The following is a 16,882-nucleotide window of genomic DNA, read 5'->3' as shown; positions in this document are numbered from 1 at the left end:
CCCAAAATAAATGCGATCTTTGACGAGAGACTAGGCTCTACTCCATCTTGTCTTGCGTTGGCTGTCCAGTAGTAGCACAATCTTGAATGAAGATGACGTACGACATAATTAAATACGTCACGATGTAAACGGGGCATAAAGTGGGCTCACAAAAATAAATAAATTGAGTTCAAGTAATTGAACCGATGTCAGTCAATTAGTTGTTTAATCACCAAAAACAAAAGTTGGTTAATCGCTCAGCACTAATTAGTTAGCTAAGGTTAGCATGCTAGCTAGTTACACTGACAGCTGTCAGTCAGTGCATTATTTGTTGTTATTTCTCTGCTACACGTGGAAATCACCACAATGTTCCCACCCCCAATTCCTGAATATGTATTAGCAGCCTGTGTCAGTCTTCGAGGTGGAACCTAAACAAAAATTTCCGCTCTAGGACCGGAATTACTTGATATGAGCCAATCTGGCGTCCTTCTTCTATCCCCATTGACCTCTTTAACGCATCTATGGGGACAAGCTAAGAACCCTTCTGGAACCCTTTTTTCTAAGAGTGTAGTGGACATTGGCAGTAACTGCAATATTTTTGTAACGCTTTATTCATTCATCCATAATATACTGTATTACCAGATGCTGTGTAAGCCTTGAAAAAAGAATGCTATCTAACACTGAACTAACTTCCCGGCAAAACAATTTCTGGTTACCACTACATTCCCAGAATGTTAGTAGAGATGTTGTGAGAAAGTAAAAATGGCACCTTCTCTAAAATCTCATGAATGTTTGACACGTTCCCGGGGATGCCTCCCAACCCATGACATGGCTATAATTAAGCAATAAGCCCAGAGGAGGTGTGGTATATTAGCCAATACACCACGCCTAAGGGATGTTCTTTTGCAAAGCGGAATGCCTTCCTGGATACAGCCCTTGGCAGTGGTATATTGGCCATATACCACACACCCCTGAGGTGCCTAATTGCTATTATAAACCTGTTACCAACATAAATATAACAATAAACAAGTAGTTTTGCCTAATACCCATGGTATTTTGTCTGGTATATACAGGGCTGGAATGCTGTTTCAGCCAATCAGCATCCAGGACCCAAACTACCTGGGTTATAACGGCGGTTATAATGATTAGAAAGGTTATTCAAGGTTAACTTACCTTACAGTTTAAAGATGCAGGTTTTGGTCGATGACTGTCAAAGATCTGGGTTTTGGACCATTCCTGAGATCAAGTTGTCTCTGTTGTTTCTTCAGCCATGTTTCATCCTCACTAAATACCCTTTACAGCCCTACCTCTCTCTCTGCTGGCCCAAATATGGGCTTCTGGCCTCAGGTTTACCATGTCTTGTTGATGTACATGGGCGGCAGGTAGCTTAGTGGTTAAGAGCATTGTGCCAGTAATTGTGCCAGTAATCGAAAGGTTGCTGGTTCTAATCCCCGAGCCGACTAGGTGAAAAATCTGTCGATGTGCCCTTGAGCAAGGCACTTAACCCTAATTGCTCCTGTAAGTCGCTCTGGATAAGAGCGTCTGCTAAATGACCAAAAAATAAATTTTAAAAAATTTACAGTTTAACGGTTTTAGAATACAATCAATACATTTCCTTAAACATCCTGTGTGTGCTTATGTTTTTACCATTAATATATTCTAAAAAAATATTTAAACAATTCTGGGTACTGCTGGAATGTCTCCTAATGGCATGGCCATGTTTCCTCTCTAACTTAGCTTTCTCTCTTCTCTCTTGCTCACTTTTGATCTCTCCCTCTCTATATCTCTCGCTATGCTCTCTCTCCCTTTCTCTCTCCCCTCTCTCTCATCTCTCTCTCTCCCCCCTCTCTCCCCTCTCCCTCTCCCCTCTCCCTCTCCCCTCTCTCCCTCCCCTCTCTCCCCTCTCTCTCTCCCCTCTCTCTCCCCTCTCCCTCTCTCTCTCCCCCTCTCCCCCTCTCTCTCTCCCCTCTCTCTCCCCTCTCTTTCCCCCTCTCTCTCCCCTCTCTCTCCCCTCTCTCTCCCCTCTCTTTCCCTCTCTCTCCCCTCTCTCTCCCCTCTCTTTCCCCCCTCTATCCCCCCTCTCTGTCCCCCCTGTACAATGGTTCTCTCTCTGACGTGCCAGTCTCAGAGCAGTAGAGCAGAGTAGGGATTATGTAGTGGAATGGTTGAGATGTAGATAAATACCAGATTTTAAGTTTTAAGATGTCAGAGAGAAGAGAAAGAAAGTTACAAGATAAGGAGGAAAGGAGGGAGAACGAGGAGAGACAGAAGGAGAGAGAGAGAGAGAAAGAAGGACAGAGAGAGAGAGCGAGACAAGAGACAAAGGGTGCGCTCGTGTGTGTGTGTGTGTGTGTGTGTGTGTGTGTGTGTGTGTGTGTGTGTGTGTGTGTGTGTGTGTGTGTGTGTGTGTGTGTGTGTGTGTGTTCATGCCGGGCATGTGTGTGTTTGAGGGTCTCTACCACTGAATAAAACGTGTCCCTCCAGGGAAATGGGCCCTCAGGATTTACGAGTCCAGCGGGACAGTGAATAAAGTGTGGAGAGCAACACTAATCTCCATTACCCTCCTGCCGTCTTTACGCTTTCTTTCCTCTCGCAGCTCTCTCTGTTTTCTCCATCCAGCTGTAAATAACCTCAGTCCCCCCGCTGAGTGTCCACTCTTCTATACACAGTCTTTATGCTCCTATTAATGGAGCAATACTCCCACTAAGACAAAACACAAACGCACTATGAGGATGTGGACAAAACACAACCGTACTATGAGGATGTGGACAAAACACAACCACACTATGAGGATGTAGACACAACACAACCACACTATGAAGATGTAGATAAAACACAACTGCACTATGAGGATGTGGACAAAACACAACCGCACTATGAGGATGTGGACAAAACACAACCGTACTATGAGGATGTAGACAAAACACAACCACACTATGAGGATGTGGACAAAACACAACCACATTATGAGGATGTAGATAAAACACAACCAAACTATGAGGATGTGGACAAAACACAACCGTACTATGAGGATGTGGACAAAACACAACCAAACTATGAAGATGTAGACAAAACACAACCACACTATGAAGATGTAGACAAAACACAACCACACTATGAAGATGTAGATAAAACACAACCACACTATGAGGATGTGGACAAAACACAACCGTACTATGAGGATGTGGACAAAACACAACCACACTATGAGGATGTGGACAAAACACAACCACACTATGAGGATGTAGACAAAACACAACCACACTATGAGGATGTGGACAAAACACAACCGTACTATGAGGATGTGGACAAAACACAACCGCACTATGAGAATGTAGACAAAACACAACCGCACTATGAGAGTGTAGATAAAACACAACCACACTATGAGGATGTGGACAAAACACAACCGCACTATGAGGATGTAGACAAAACACAACCGCACTATGAGGATGTAGACAAAACACAACCACACTATGAGAATGTAGACAAAACACAACCGTACTATGAGGATGTGGACAAAATACAACCGCACTATGAGGATGTGGACAAAACACAACCGTACTATGAGGATGTAGACAAAACACAACCACGCTATGAGGATGTGGACAAAACACAACCACACTATGAGGATGTAGACAAAACACAACCAAACTATGAGGATGTGGACAAAACACAACCGTACTATGAGGATGTGGACAAAACACAACCACACTATGAAGATGTAGACAAAACACAACCACACTATGAAGATGTAGACAAAACACAACCACACTATGAAGATGTAGATAAAACACAACCACACTATGAGGATGTGGACAAAACACAACCGTACTATGAGGATGTGGACAAAACACAACCACACTATGAGGATGTGGACAAAACACAACCGTACTATGAGGATGTGGACAAAACACAACCGCACTATGAGAATGTAGACAAAACACAACCGCACTATGAGAGTGTAGATAAAACACAACCACACTATGAGTATGTGGACAAAACACAACCGCACTATGAGGATGTAGACAAAACACAACCGCACTATGAGGATGTAGACAAAACACAACCACACTATGAGAATGTAGACAAAACACAACCGTACTATGAGGATGTGGACAAAACACAACCGCACTATGAGGATGTAGACAAAACACTACCGCACTATGAGAATGTAGACAAAACACAACCGCACTATGAGGATGTAGACAAAACACAACCGTACTATGAGGATGTGGACAAAACACAACCACACTATGAGGATGTGGACAAAACACAACCGTACTATGAGGATGTGGACAAAACACAACCGCACTATGAGAATGTAGACAAAACACAACCGCACTATGAGAGTGTAGATAAAACACAACCACACTATGAGTATGTGGACAAAACCCAACCGCACTATGAGGATGTAGACAAAACACAACCGCACTATGAGGATGTAGACAAAACACAACCACACTATGAGAATGTAGACAAAACACAACCGCACTATGAGGATGTGGACAAAACACAACCGCACTATGAGGATGTAGACAAAACACTACCGCACTATGAGAATGTAGACAAAACACAACCGCACTATGAGGATGTAGACAAAACACAACCGTACTATGAGGATGTGGACAAAACACATCAGCACTATGAGGATGTAGACAAAACACAACCACACTATGAGGATGTAGACAAAACACAACCGCACTATGAGGATGTAGACAAAACACAACCACACTATGAGGATGTAGACAAAACACAACCAAACTATGAGGATGTAGACAAAACACAACCAAACTATGAGGATGTAGACAAAACACAACCGCACTATGAGGATGTAGACAAAACACAACCGTACTATGAGGATGTGGACAAAACACATCAGCACTATGAGGATGTAGACAAAACACAACCACACTATGAGGATGTAGACAAAACACAACCGCACTATGAGGATGTAGACAAAACACAACCACACTATGAGGATGTAGACAAAACACAACCAAACTATGAGGATGTAGACAAAACACAACCACACTATGAGGATGTAGACAAAACACAACCGCACTATGAGGATGTAGACAAAACACAACCACACTATGAGGATGTGGACAAAACACAACTGCACTATGAGGATGTAGATAAAACACAACTGCACTATGAGGATGTAGACAAAACACAACCACACTATGAGAATGTAGACAAAACACAACCACACAATGAGGATGTAGACAAAACACACGGGAAGTGACAGGGGGAGAACTGGAGGTACTGGAGAAAGGGAATATAGGACATGAACTGTAGAGATGCGTAAGTTAGCATAAGTTTGAGAAGGTAGGTCTGTATAGGTCTGTGTGTGTGTGTGTGCACGTGCCTGTGTGTGTGTGTATGTGTGCGTGCATGCGTGTACATATGTATGTGTGTGTGTACATGTCTGTGTGTAAGAGGCGTGGATGATTAGTGTTACATTGCTAACCCTCTAACGGAGCCAGACAGAGGAAGACAACAGGCGTGGTGAACTGTCTGGTTACAGTCACACTCTAGCATGTGTAACACGTGTTTTGTGTTCTTTACATGTAGCATGCTGTTACATGCTAAATTACTCCAATGTGTAAACTGTATCAAATATGTACCATCTAATAGAAAGCACTGCTGTTATGGATGGATTGGTGCAACTTTCTCTCTTTAGAAAAACACAAGACAGAATCACTCCAGTAGCTAAAACAAGTCTTCAGGTCTTAGGCATCATGCAAGCCTATTGCACTGTTGTTCAGAGTGGCATCTTTTCAGGGCTTTTATTGGTTAAAGTTGGTTTACAGAGTCAGCCTGTCAAGCAGTCTGGCTGGCAGGAACAAATTATGTCTTTAGCTCAGTGGCAGAAACCTAGTCCTGTGGAGTAAAGAGGGTAATTGGCAGGGTGTGTGTGTGTGTGTGTGTGTGTGTGTGTGTGTGAAAGCATATGGTTTGCCTTTACTAGTGTGGGTTGTGTTGTACTAAACTTTCCCCTTCCATTAATTAGCCTGATCTTGGCCTTAACGAGGCCCTGCTCTGGCAGTGTGGTGTGTGTGTATGTGTCTGTATGTGTGTGTGTGTGCATGTGTGTGATAATGAGAGAAATATGTGATTACCTTGCACGAAACAGCGGCATTCCCTTATTTTGAAACTACTGCACAGACTATTTGACTTATTCTGACAATGAATGTCATTTCTTTAGCTCTCTCAGAACGTCAACAACAGCCTCCCTGTAAAACAATGTTAATTACAAACCACAACAACATGCTGACATGTCTTTAGCCGCTCAGCCACTTCAAGAACGACACCACAAGACAGAAAAAATAGGAAACACAGAGAGAGAGAGAGAGAGAGAGAGAGAGAGAGAGAGAGAGAGAGGGGGGGAAAGAGAGCAAGAGAGAGCAAGAAAGAGAGAGAGAGAGAGAGAGAGAGAGAGAGAGAGAGAGAGAGAGAGAGAGAGAGAGAGAGAGAGAGAGAGAGAGAGAGAAATACCAATCCAAAACCATGGGAGGTTGGTTTGCTCAACTCCTCTGTCCTCCATCCTCTCCTCACTTTCAAAGATAACCGAGGAGAGAAGGGGAGGAAAAGGAAATGTGGAAACAAATACGCTTGTATAAAATGAGACTCTCCTTCTTCACTTGCGTGTCAACATACAAATGACGTTTACAGGGGTGGAATCCCAAATAAAATGCGTAATGTAGTAAAAAGACATTTAACTAGTTGTGCTAGACATGTTATACATAAAATAATAAGTAGCATATCGTTTTTTAAATATGTGCATGATTTTATCTCCTCCGAGTAAACAACATCTGATTCAAAGGGAGTGTGGCGGATCTCAAAACTCTTCTGCGGAGTACTCAGGTAGGATACTTCTGTGTTTTATCGGCAGGAGGAGGCTATCGAGGAGGCGAGGACACTCCTCCGTTCACCTACTAACTAATTGACACTCTCCTCGACCACTCGACCACTTATCGGTTTCCGGGTCACGGAGGAGAGACGAAGGAGGAGTCGAGGAGAGGGCGATCTTTTGCCCAAATGAAATTCTTCAGCAGCTGGTTCCAATCAAATCAAATCAAATTGTATTTGTCACATGCGCCGAATACAACAGGTGTAGACCTTACAGTGAAATGCTTACTTACAAGCCCTTAACCAACAATACAGTTTCCAGAAAAATAAGTAAAAAATAATTAAAGAGCAGCAGTAAAATAACAGTAGCGAGGGTATATACAGGTGGTACCGGTACAGAGTGAATGTGCGGGGGCACCGGTTAGTCGAGGTAATTGAGGGAATATGTACATGTAGGTAGAGTTAAAGAGTTAAAGATAATAAACAGAGAGTAGCAGCAGCGTAAAAGATGGCGTGGGGGGGAGGACAATGCAAATAGTCCGGGTAGCCATTTGATTAGCTGTTCAGGAGTCTTATGGCTGGGGGCGTAGAAACTGTTAAGAAGCCTCTTGGACCTAGACTTGGCACTCCGGTACCGCTTGCCGTGCGGTAGCAGAGCGAACAGTCTATGACTAGGGTGGTTGGAGTCTTTGACAATTTTAGGGGCCTTCCTCTGACACCGCCTGGTATAGAGGTCCTGGATGGCAGGAAGCTTGGCCCAAGTGATGTACTGGGCCGTACGCACTACCCTCTGTAGTGCCTTGCGGTCGGAGGCTGAGCAGTTGCAATACCAGACAGTGATGCAACCAGTCAGGATGCTCTCGATGGTGCAGCTGTATAACTTTTTGAGGATCTGAAGACCCATGCCAAATCTTTTCAGTCTCCTGAGGGGGAATAGGCTTTGTTGTGCCCTCTTCATGACTGTCTTGGTGTGTTTGGACCATGATAGTTTGTTGGTGATTTGGACACCAAAGAACTTGAAGCTCTCAACCTGCTCCACTACAGCCCCGTCGATGAGAATGGGGGCGTGCTCGGTCCTCTTTTTCCTGAAGTCCACAATCATCTCCTTGTCTTGATCACGTTGAGGGAGAGGTTGTTATCCTGAAACCACACGGCCAGGTCTCTGACCTCCTTCCTATAGGCTGTCTCATCGTTGTTGGTGATCAGGCCCACCACTGTTGTGTTGTCTGCAAACTTAATGATGGTGTTGGAGTCGTGCCTGGCCATGCAGTCATGGTTGAACAGGGAGTACAGGTTCTCACTATAGCTTGAATTTGATAAAAGCCATCGAAACATTCCACCCTGAAAATAGCTTGACTGGAAACTATTTTTATTCTGCTTCACAACCTTTAAGACGTTTAAAGAATGAGAACTATTATTATTATTATTATTGTTGTTGTTGTTATTATTATTAGTATTATATAGGGAATATGTGTATGAAGCTAAGTGATATGGGTTTGCAGATATAGGATAGAAAAAGGGGTAAAATACCTACTGTTGCCACGTTACAGCGTCCACAACAGAACCAGCGTTCTTCATGAACCTGGGAACGAAAACACAAAAGATGAATCAGCTGATTCAGTTTACAACACCACTGAAATACTAGCACCGCATTTTGGAATGACAGACAGAAATAAAAAGCATTTTTATAAAACAATGACTTTTGATTAGTCTCATATTGCTGTGCCTCTTGACCAGGCTGTCAATATACGTGTGTGTGTGTGTGTGTGTGTGTGTCTGTGTGTGTGTGTGTGTGTGTGTGTGTGTGTGTGTGTGTGTGTGTGTGTGTGTGTGTGTGTGTGTGTGTGTGTGTGTGTGTGTGTGTGTGTGTGTGTGTGTGTGTGTGTGTGTGTGTGTGTGTGTGTGTGTGTGTGTGTGTGTGTGTGTGTGTGTGTATTTCTAACTGTTTGAGCGAAGGAGACACAACATTAACAAGACAAGTGGACCGGTTAGTCTCAACCTGAAACTCTCCATATTTGGGTATGAGAGTCTTTCTGGCATGTCCAGATCCTTCTATCTAAACAGCTTGTCAGAAAGGCACAACTCTCACCAGTTAAATATATTTGTTCTTGGTTACATCTTTTATCTGACACTGATGTTATCTCCGTTCACTTAGCCTCTGTTTCTAAACAAACATGTGTGGCAGACATACAGTGGGGGGAAAAAAGTATTTAGTCAGCCACCAATTGTGCAAGATCTCCCACTTAAAAAGATGAGAGAGGCCTGTAATTTTCATCATAGGTACACGTTAACTATGACAGACAAATTGAGATGTTTTTTTCCAGAAAATCACATTGTAGGATTTTTAATGAATTTATTTGCAAATTTTGGTGGAAGATTAGTATTTGGTCACCTACAAACAAGCAAGATTTCTGGCTCTCACAGACCTGTAACTTCTTCTTTAAGAGGCTCCTCTGTCCTCCACTCGTTACCTGTATTAATGGCACCTGTTTGAACTTGTTATCAGTATAAAAGACACCTGTCCACAACCTTAAACAGTCACACTCCAAACTCCACTATGGCCAAGACCAAAGAGCTGCCAAAGGACACCAGAAACAAAATTGTAGACCTGCACCAGGCTGGGAAGACTGAATCTGCAATAGCTTGGTTTGCAGCTTGGTTTGAAGAAATCAACTGTGGGAGCAATTATTAGGAAATGGAAGACATACAAGACCACTGATAATCTCCCTCGATCTGGGGCTCCACGCAAGATCTCACCCCGTGGGGTCAAAATGATCACAAGAACGGTGAGCAAAAATCCCAGAACCACACGGGGGGACCTAGTGAATGACCTGCAGAGAGCTGGGACCAAAGTAACAAAGCCTACCATCAGTAACACACTACGCCGCCAGGGACTCAAATCCTGCAGTGCCAGACGTGTCCCCCTGCTTAAGCCAGTACATGTCCAGGCCCGTCTGAAGTTTGCTAGAGTGCATTTGGATGATCCAGAAGAGGATTGGGAGAATGTCATATGGTCAGATGAAACCAAAATATAACTTTTTGGTAAAAACTCAACTCGTCGTGTTTGGAGGACAAAGAATGCTCAGTTGCATCCAAAGAACACCATACCTACTGTGAAGCATGGAGGTGGAAACATCATGCTTTGGGGCTGTTTTTCTGCAAAGGGACCAGGACGACTGATCCGTGTAAAGGAAAGAATGAATGGGGCCATGTATCGTGAGATTTTGAGTGAAAACCTCCTTCCATCAGCAAGGGCATTGAAGATGAAACGTGGCTGGGTCTTTCAGCATGACAATGATCCCAAACACACCGCCCGGGCAACGAAGGAGTGGCTTCGTAAGAAGCATTTCAAGGTCCTGGAGTGGCCTAGCCAGTCTGCAGATCTCAACCCCATAGAAAATCTTTGGAGGGAGTTGAAAGTCCGTGTTGCCCAGCGACAGCCCCAAAACATCACTGCTCTAGAGGAGAACTGCATGGAGGAATGGGCCAAAATACCAGCAACAGTGTGTGAAAACCTTGTGAAGACTTACAGAAAACGTTTGACCTGTGTCATTGCCAACAAAGGGTATATAACAAAGTATTGAGAAACTTTTGTTATTGACCAAATACTTATTTTCCACCATAATTTGCAAATAAATTCATTAAAAATCCTACAATGTGATTTTCTGGATTTTTTTCTCATTTTGTCTGTCATAGTTGACGTGTACCTATGATGAAAATTACAGGCCTCTCTCATCTTTTTAAGTGGGAGAACTTGCACAATTGGTGGCTGACTAAATACTTTTTTCCCCACTGTACACACACACACCTGACCATGAGACAGAGACAGACCAGAGGAAAGACCGGGGGAAAGGAGAAGGGAGAAGGGAGAGGAGGAGGAGGAGGAGGAGGAGGAGGGAGACGATGAGGAGGAGGAGGGAGAGGAGCGACTTACAGTTAGTGAGTGCATACATTTTTCATTCCTTTTTTTTTTTTAGTCAAAATAAATTCAGGAGTTCAGCAAAAAATGTGCTTAATTTAGGAAATCTGTTCCCAAGTATTCCCACACACAAAAAAAGGAGACGTGATCATGTCTCAATGTAATCAAGGTATGAAATTATTGTTATTTTCAAATATAGTCTATTTTGGGGTTTAGCTGATGAGTTTGATTTTCAGAATCTCTTGGAAGACCATTTCACACAGGATATGTTGTCCTACAGTATCTCCCTACTAATTCACAAATGTGTGAAATGATCTTCCAAGACTTTCTCTAAATCAAACTCATCAGCTCAGCTGTTACATGCTATAGTGAGAGTATTGCTAACATTACTGTTATACTGTATGTTGATGTATATCTACAGAAAATATTTGCCAAAACATTTACATCAAACAGATGTATTTTAGCTGCCCTGATTGCATAATCATCCTACAGCTATGCTCTGGTCTAGAATGCTGCTCTGCCAAATCCAATCTTTGCGGAGTGGATAAAATCCACCATGTAATTTTTTTTTTTATATGCCATTTAGCAGACGCTTTTATCCAAAGCGACTTACAGTCATGCGTGCATACATTTTTTTTGTGTATGGGTGGTCCTGGGGATCGAACCCACTACCTTGGCGTTACAAGCGCCGTGCTCTACCAGCTGAGCTACAGAGGACCACGTAACATATAAAAAATCCACTATTTAACCTAACAAGTCCCCTATTTATAGCAAGTTCCATTAGTGAATCTAAGATAGAGGGGTAGAAATGTGTATGAGGTCTAGACAAAGATCCTCTGGTCTGTGAGAGAGAGGAGAGAAGAGAGAGGAGAGGACAGGTGGGACATCATTCAGCCACCTTATTAATCCGCTGACACTCTATTCAGCTGACAGCCTATTTAACTAGACCAGGGCCTGGGACCATCAGACTGGAGACCTCTACATAAACACTGGGCCTGTGTGTGTGTGTGTGCGTGTGTTCGTGTGTTCGTGTGTGTGTGTGTGTTGTTCAAACTGTAAAAGATAGTTCTATACTATAGTTCAGGACTATATTGACAATCCACAATACACCTATAATCAAAACGGCGTCACTGAGGCGACTCACCCGTCGAGCAGCAGAATGGCGTTCTTGCGTGGTCGTCCAGCGTTAGGGCCATAGAGGTGTGCTCGGCTGTAGTAGCGTACAGACTGCAGTAGTGTTCTCAGCAGGGTGTAGTCATTGGCTAGCTGGGTACTGTTAACTGTCTGACCCACCATGCTTCGGTAGCCATTAGGCTCTGGAGAGAGATGGAGAGAGGGATGAAATTAAAGTGATAGAAACATTATGATCCACCATCTTACAGTCTCCATTAAACTGATTAGCAAATATTTAATTTTTAAAACAAAGAGACATAACAGACCTTCATTCAGGTTCATTCGTCAATAGATTCTGCTAGCTTCTTTACCCAGTTGAATCCTGTTTCTGGAGACTTTCGTGAGATAGTTTTCCACACTGGAGGTGTATCTTTGCTCCATAAGTGAGCAGTTTAAAGACGTAAACGCCATCCCCCTCTATAGCTCAGCCTGCTACTAAACACAACTGTGGGCAGTACTGACATGTTTATATGCAGGTTAGCGTTTTTAGTCATGAATCTTGTTTTCGAGGCAGCTCTATAGAGTGGTCACTAGCTGGCACAGCCACAAAGTAAAGAAATCTGATTTTAAACCAACCCTAACCTTAACCCTAACCTTAAACACACGGCTATCCCTAATGCCTAACCCTAACCTTAAATTAAGACCAAAAAGCACATTTTTGTTTTCATGAGTTTTTACAACATAGCCAATTTTGACGTTGCAGCTGGCCTATCTAAGGGGAAATCGTTGACAATTAACGTCATCCTTGAATGGAACACAAAACTACACAGTATTACAGCGAGACACAGCATGTGTCATTCTAATGCTGTCCAACACAAGAGTGTTGGAGAGAAAAGAAAATCACAACAGCTAAACCCAATCCCACATTGACCCCTACAGTTTCTACCTTCTGGCGAGAGCGTTTGTATCTGTCATTTTGGCAGGGGTCGAGGATGCACAGCATAGCAAGTCATCAGCTGTTTACTTCTCTTTTTTAAAACCACTCATCATCCCTAAATATTCACCCCTCCCTCTCTCCCTCTCTCTCTCTCTATGCTCTCTCCCTCTCTCTACGCTCTCTCTCTCTCTCTCTCCCTCTCTCTCTCTCTCTCCCTCTCTCTCTCTCTCTCTCTCTCTCTCTCTCTCTCTCTCTCTCTCTCTCTCTCTCTCGCTCTCTCTCGCTCTCTCTCTGTCTCGTTCTTTCTCTCTCTCTCTCTACTCTCTCTTCACTCTCTGAAAGGCTTCCTTTCAATCATGACTCAGAGTCAAAACTTACAAATGATGCAGTCATTGAAATCTGCATGCACTTGCAAGGCTTTGGCCAGCACAAGTATTTTTTTGTTTTTGTTATCATGAGCACTGCCAATGATATCAAATTCCTTACCAGAGCAGCTAAAAGTAATCAATGTACTGGGAAGTCTATTATACTGTCATGTATGTGCTGTTTATATCATGGAATTGCTATTGCTATTTTCATATTGCATGGGGTATAGACGCTAGGGGTTATACATAAGGTATTCTTAACACCTTTATGAAATCAGTCATAACACCTTTATGAAACCAGTCATAACAGCTTTATGAAACCAGTCATAACACCTTCATAAAACCAGTCATAACATCTTTATGAAACCAGTCATAACACCTTTATGAAATCAGTCATAACACATTTATGAGACCAGTCATAACACCTTTATGAAACCAGTCATAACACCTTTATGAAACCAGTCATAACACCTTTATGAAACCATGCATAACACCTTTATGAAAAAAGTCATAACACCTTTATGAAACCAGTCATAACCCTTTAATGAAACCAGTCATAACACCTTTCTGAAACCAGTCATAACATCTTTATCCCTATTGCAGTATCATTCATAACAAGCTTCATAATATAGAAACGTATTCTAGTTCTGTTCTTCATAACACATGTATTCAACATCATTCATAAGGCTTTTTCCAAATAAAAGTGCCCTCAAAAAATCTTTATTTAGCTATTGTACAACGGAAATGTGTATTTTTGCTGCCACAGCACTATTCACATAACAGTCTGGCAGCAGCACAGTGTCAGCGGTTGGTGACTTTGTGCATTGAGTGTTTCGTATCCTCTCTCGTGAACTTTCAATGTTACAGGATGCTGCTGGGAATGATCAGTATTATCTTTTTGAATTATGATTTTTTTCCCCGTGACAATATCCAAGAGAAGGCGGATCTGAAGTAAACAGAATACCTGACCTAGAGGGAGTTCTGGCCAGGAGAACCATTAAATGTCATGTTATGCCTACAGTGGGGCTGCCCAACCCTGTTCCAGGGTTGGCCTACCGCTTGTTTACAGGCCAAAAACATGAGTTCTTAGGGTTACACTTGGGTTGGGCTCTGTGGCTGTAAATATACATTTCTGTGTACAATGGATAAATAAATATGTATTTTTTTGTGTGAAAACTCCTTATGAATGATGTTGAATAAATGTGTTATGTTGGTTGTTTTGAATGATACCGCGACTCTCATAAAAGTGTTAGAAATTGTTTCATAAAGGTGTTTCAATGCGTATACCCCCTTTAAGTACAGTGTTGCCCAATGCTTTATAATTCTACTGTATTAAATAGCATAAATTGTATAATATATTAAATATAGTATATAGTGTGGTGTAGTAGATACTGACCGTTGCCCAGTTCCCAGGAAATGTTGTATTTCTTCCCGGCGCTGTATTTGAGTAGGCTGAGGGCTGAGGAGGAGTTCCAGGAGGAGTCAGGGTTTCTCTGCAGGGCGTTGAGCCCCAGGACCAGATGCAGACCAGCACACTCGGCAAAGTTGTACAGTTTGTCTAAAGACCTGGCTGGGAGCAAACCAGACGCAGTTGTAACTTTGTTTCTTTTCAAAATATTCAAGGTAACTTTCAATCATACTGTGGCCGGGCTAACTGTATTACAAATAATTATTTATAAACATTGAAAACACATTTGGGACATTTATATTCCAGTATGCTAAGTACATCTGAAGCCTGTCTAAAACAACTGTGCCCTGTCTAAAATCTGCACTTAACCCCTACCACTATAGGATAGTAACCAATGTGGTGGGAACTCCACATTAGATGGCTAGATGGATTTTGGACTATGGAAATATATGTAGGTACAAACCTATCACAGATTTAATTATTTATCAAAACTAAGTGACCCGTCCAGAAAACTCCTGCTCCTAGTTCTAACCTCTAACCCTGACTCATCATCTCAAATCAATCAAATCAAATTGTATTTGTCACAAGCTTTGTAAACAGCAAGTTTAGACTAAAAGTGAAATGCTTACAAATAATTGAAAAAGAATAACATGAGGAATAAATACACAATGAGTAATGATAACTTGGCTATATGCACGTGGTACCAGTACCAAGTCAATGTGCAGGAGTATGAGGTAATTGAGGTAGATATGTAAATATAGGTAGGGGTAAAGTGACTAGGCAACAGGATAGCAGTAGCAGCAGTGTATGTGATGAGTCAAAAGTGTTAGTGCAAAGGGGGTCAATTCAGATAGTCTGGGTAGCTATTTGGTTAACTATTTAGCAGTCTCATGGCTTGGAGATAGAAGCTGTTCAGGGTCCTGTTGGTTCCAGACTTGGCCTATCGGTACCCCTTGCCATGCGGTATCAGAGAGAACAGTCTATGACTTGGGTGCTACAGTACTACAGTACTATGGTACCGCAATACTACAGTACTTAGTTTCTATGATAATACGGTACTATAGTACTATGGTACTATGGTGCTACAATACTACATTAGTATGGTACTACAATACTACAGTACTATGGTACTACAACACTACAATACTACAGTACTATGGTACTAAACTACTACAACACTACACTACTGCAACACTACAGTACTATGTTACTACATTACTATGTTACTATGATAATACAGTACTATATTACTATTGTACTAGAGTACCACAGTATTATGTTACTATGGTACTACAATACTACAGTACTATGTTACTATGGTACTACAATACAACAATACTATAGGACTATGTTACTGTGGTACTACATTACTACAGTACTATGTTACTATGGTACTAAACTACTACAGTGCAACAGTACAATGGTACTACATTACCACAGTACTATGTTACAATGGTACTACAATACTACAGTACTACAGTACTATGGTACTACAATACTACAGTACTATGGTACTACAATATTACTATGGTACTACAATACTACATCACTACAGTACTACATCACTACAGTACTATGTTACTACAGTACTATGGTACTACAATACTACAGCACTATGATACTATGTTACTACAGTACTATGGTACTACAATACTACAGTAATATGGTAATATGTTACTACAGTACTATGGTACTACAATACTACAGTACTATGGTACTACAGTACTATGTTACTATGTTACTACAATACTTCAGTACTATGTTACTACAATACTACAGTACTATGTTACTACAATACTACTGTCCACCTCACCTGTATTGTGAACATTTGATATTTAACTGGCTGATAATTCCAACCATACATCTGACCAGGCCTATACAACACCCATGGGAGTGCTTGAGGCAATATCTGTCCGTGTGTGTGTGTGTGTGTGTGGTGACGTGTACTGATGGATATACCAGCCTGCTGATGAAGAGCAGGTGAAGGGCATAGCTGAATGGCAGCCTGCTGAGCAGATATGGCTATAATAAAAATCTGGACTGAAACGTCCAGAAAAAAAAAACATATCTCTAAAGATAGTTGTGAACTTGATATGGTTCAAAAGGCTGTGTTTTATATGTGTACAATTACATAGCTCTGTCCACACATGGTGAAGGAATGCCCTTGACATGTGAATTGTCTTGTGTGTGTGTGTGTGTGTGTGTGTGTGTGTGTGTGTGTGTGTGTGTGTGTGTGTGTGTGTGTGTGTGTGTGTGTGTGTGTGTGTGTGTGTGTGTGTGTGTGTGTGTGTGTGTGTGTGTGTGTG

At 42.1% G+C, this 16,882-nt stretch overlaps 1 protein-coding gene across 1 annotated transcript in view; it reads right to left on the bottom strand.

Annotated features, from left to right (window-relative positions):
- LOC121548086 (inactive heparanase-2-like) overlaps positions 1 to 16,882 on the bottom strand; it is a 122,842-nt gene that overhangs the window by 33,695 nt on the left and 72,265 nt on the right. Inside the window, exons 4-6 of the mRNA XM_041859474.1 lie at positions 14,565 to 14,734; positions 11,898 to 12,069; positions 8,369 to 8,416 (exon numbers count right to left, since the gene is read on the bottom strand). Coding sequence (XP_041715408.1) covers positions 8,369 to 8,416; positions 11,898 to 12,069; positions 14,565 to 14,734 — 390 coding nt within the window. The remainder of the gene's footprint in view (positions 1 to 8,368; positions 8,417 to 11,897; positions 12,070 to 14,564; positions 14,735 to 16,882) is intronic.

This window comes from Coregonus clupeaformis, chromosome 31 (genome assembly GCF_020615455.1).
Source record: "Coregonus clupeaformis isolate EN_2021a chromosome 31, ASM2061545v1, whole genome shotgun sequence".
In the NCBI taxonomy this organism is placed as follows: Eukaryota; Metazoa; Chordata; class Actinopteri; order Salmoniformes; family Salmonidae; genus Coregonus; species Coregonus clupeaformis.
This window is presented reverse-complemented; position numbering and strand designations above follow the sequence as displayed.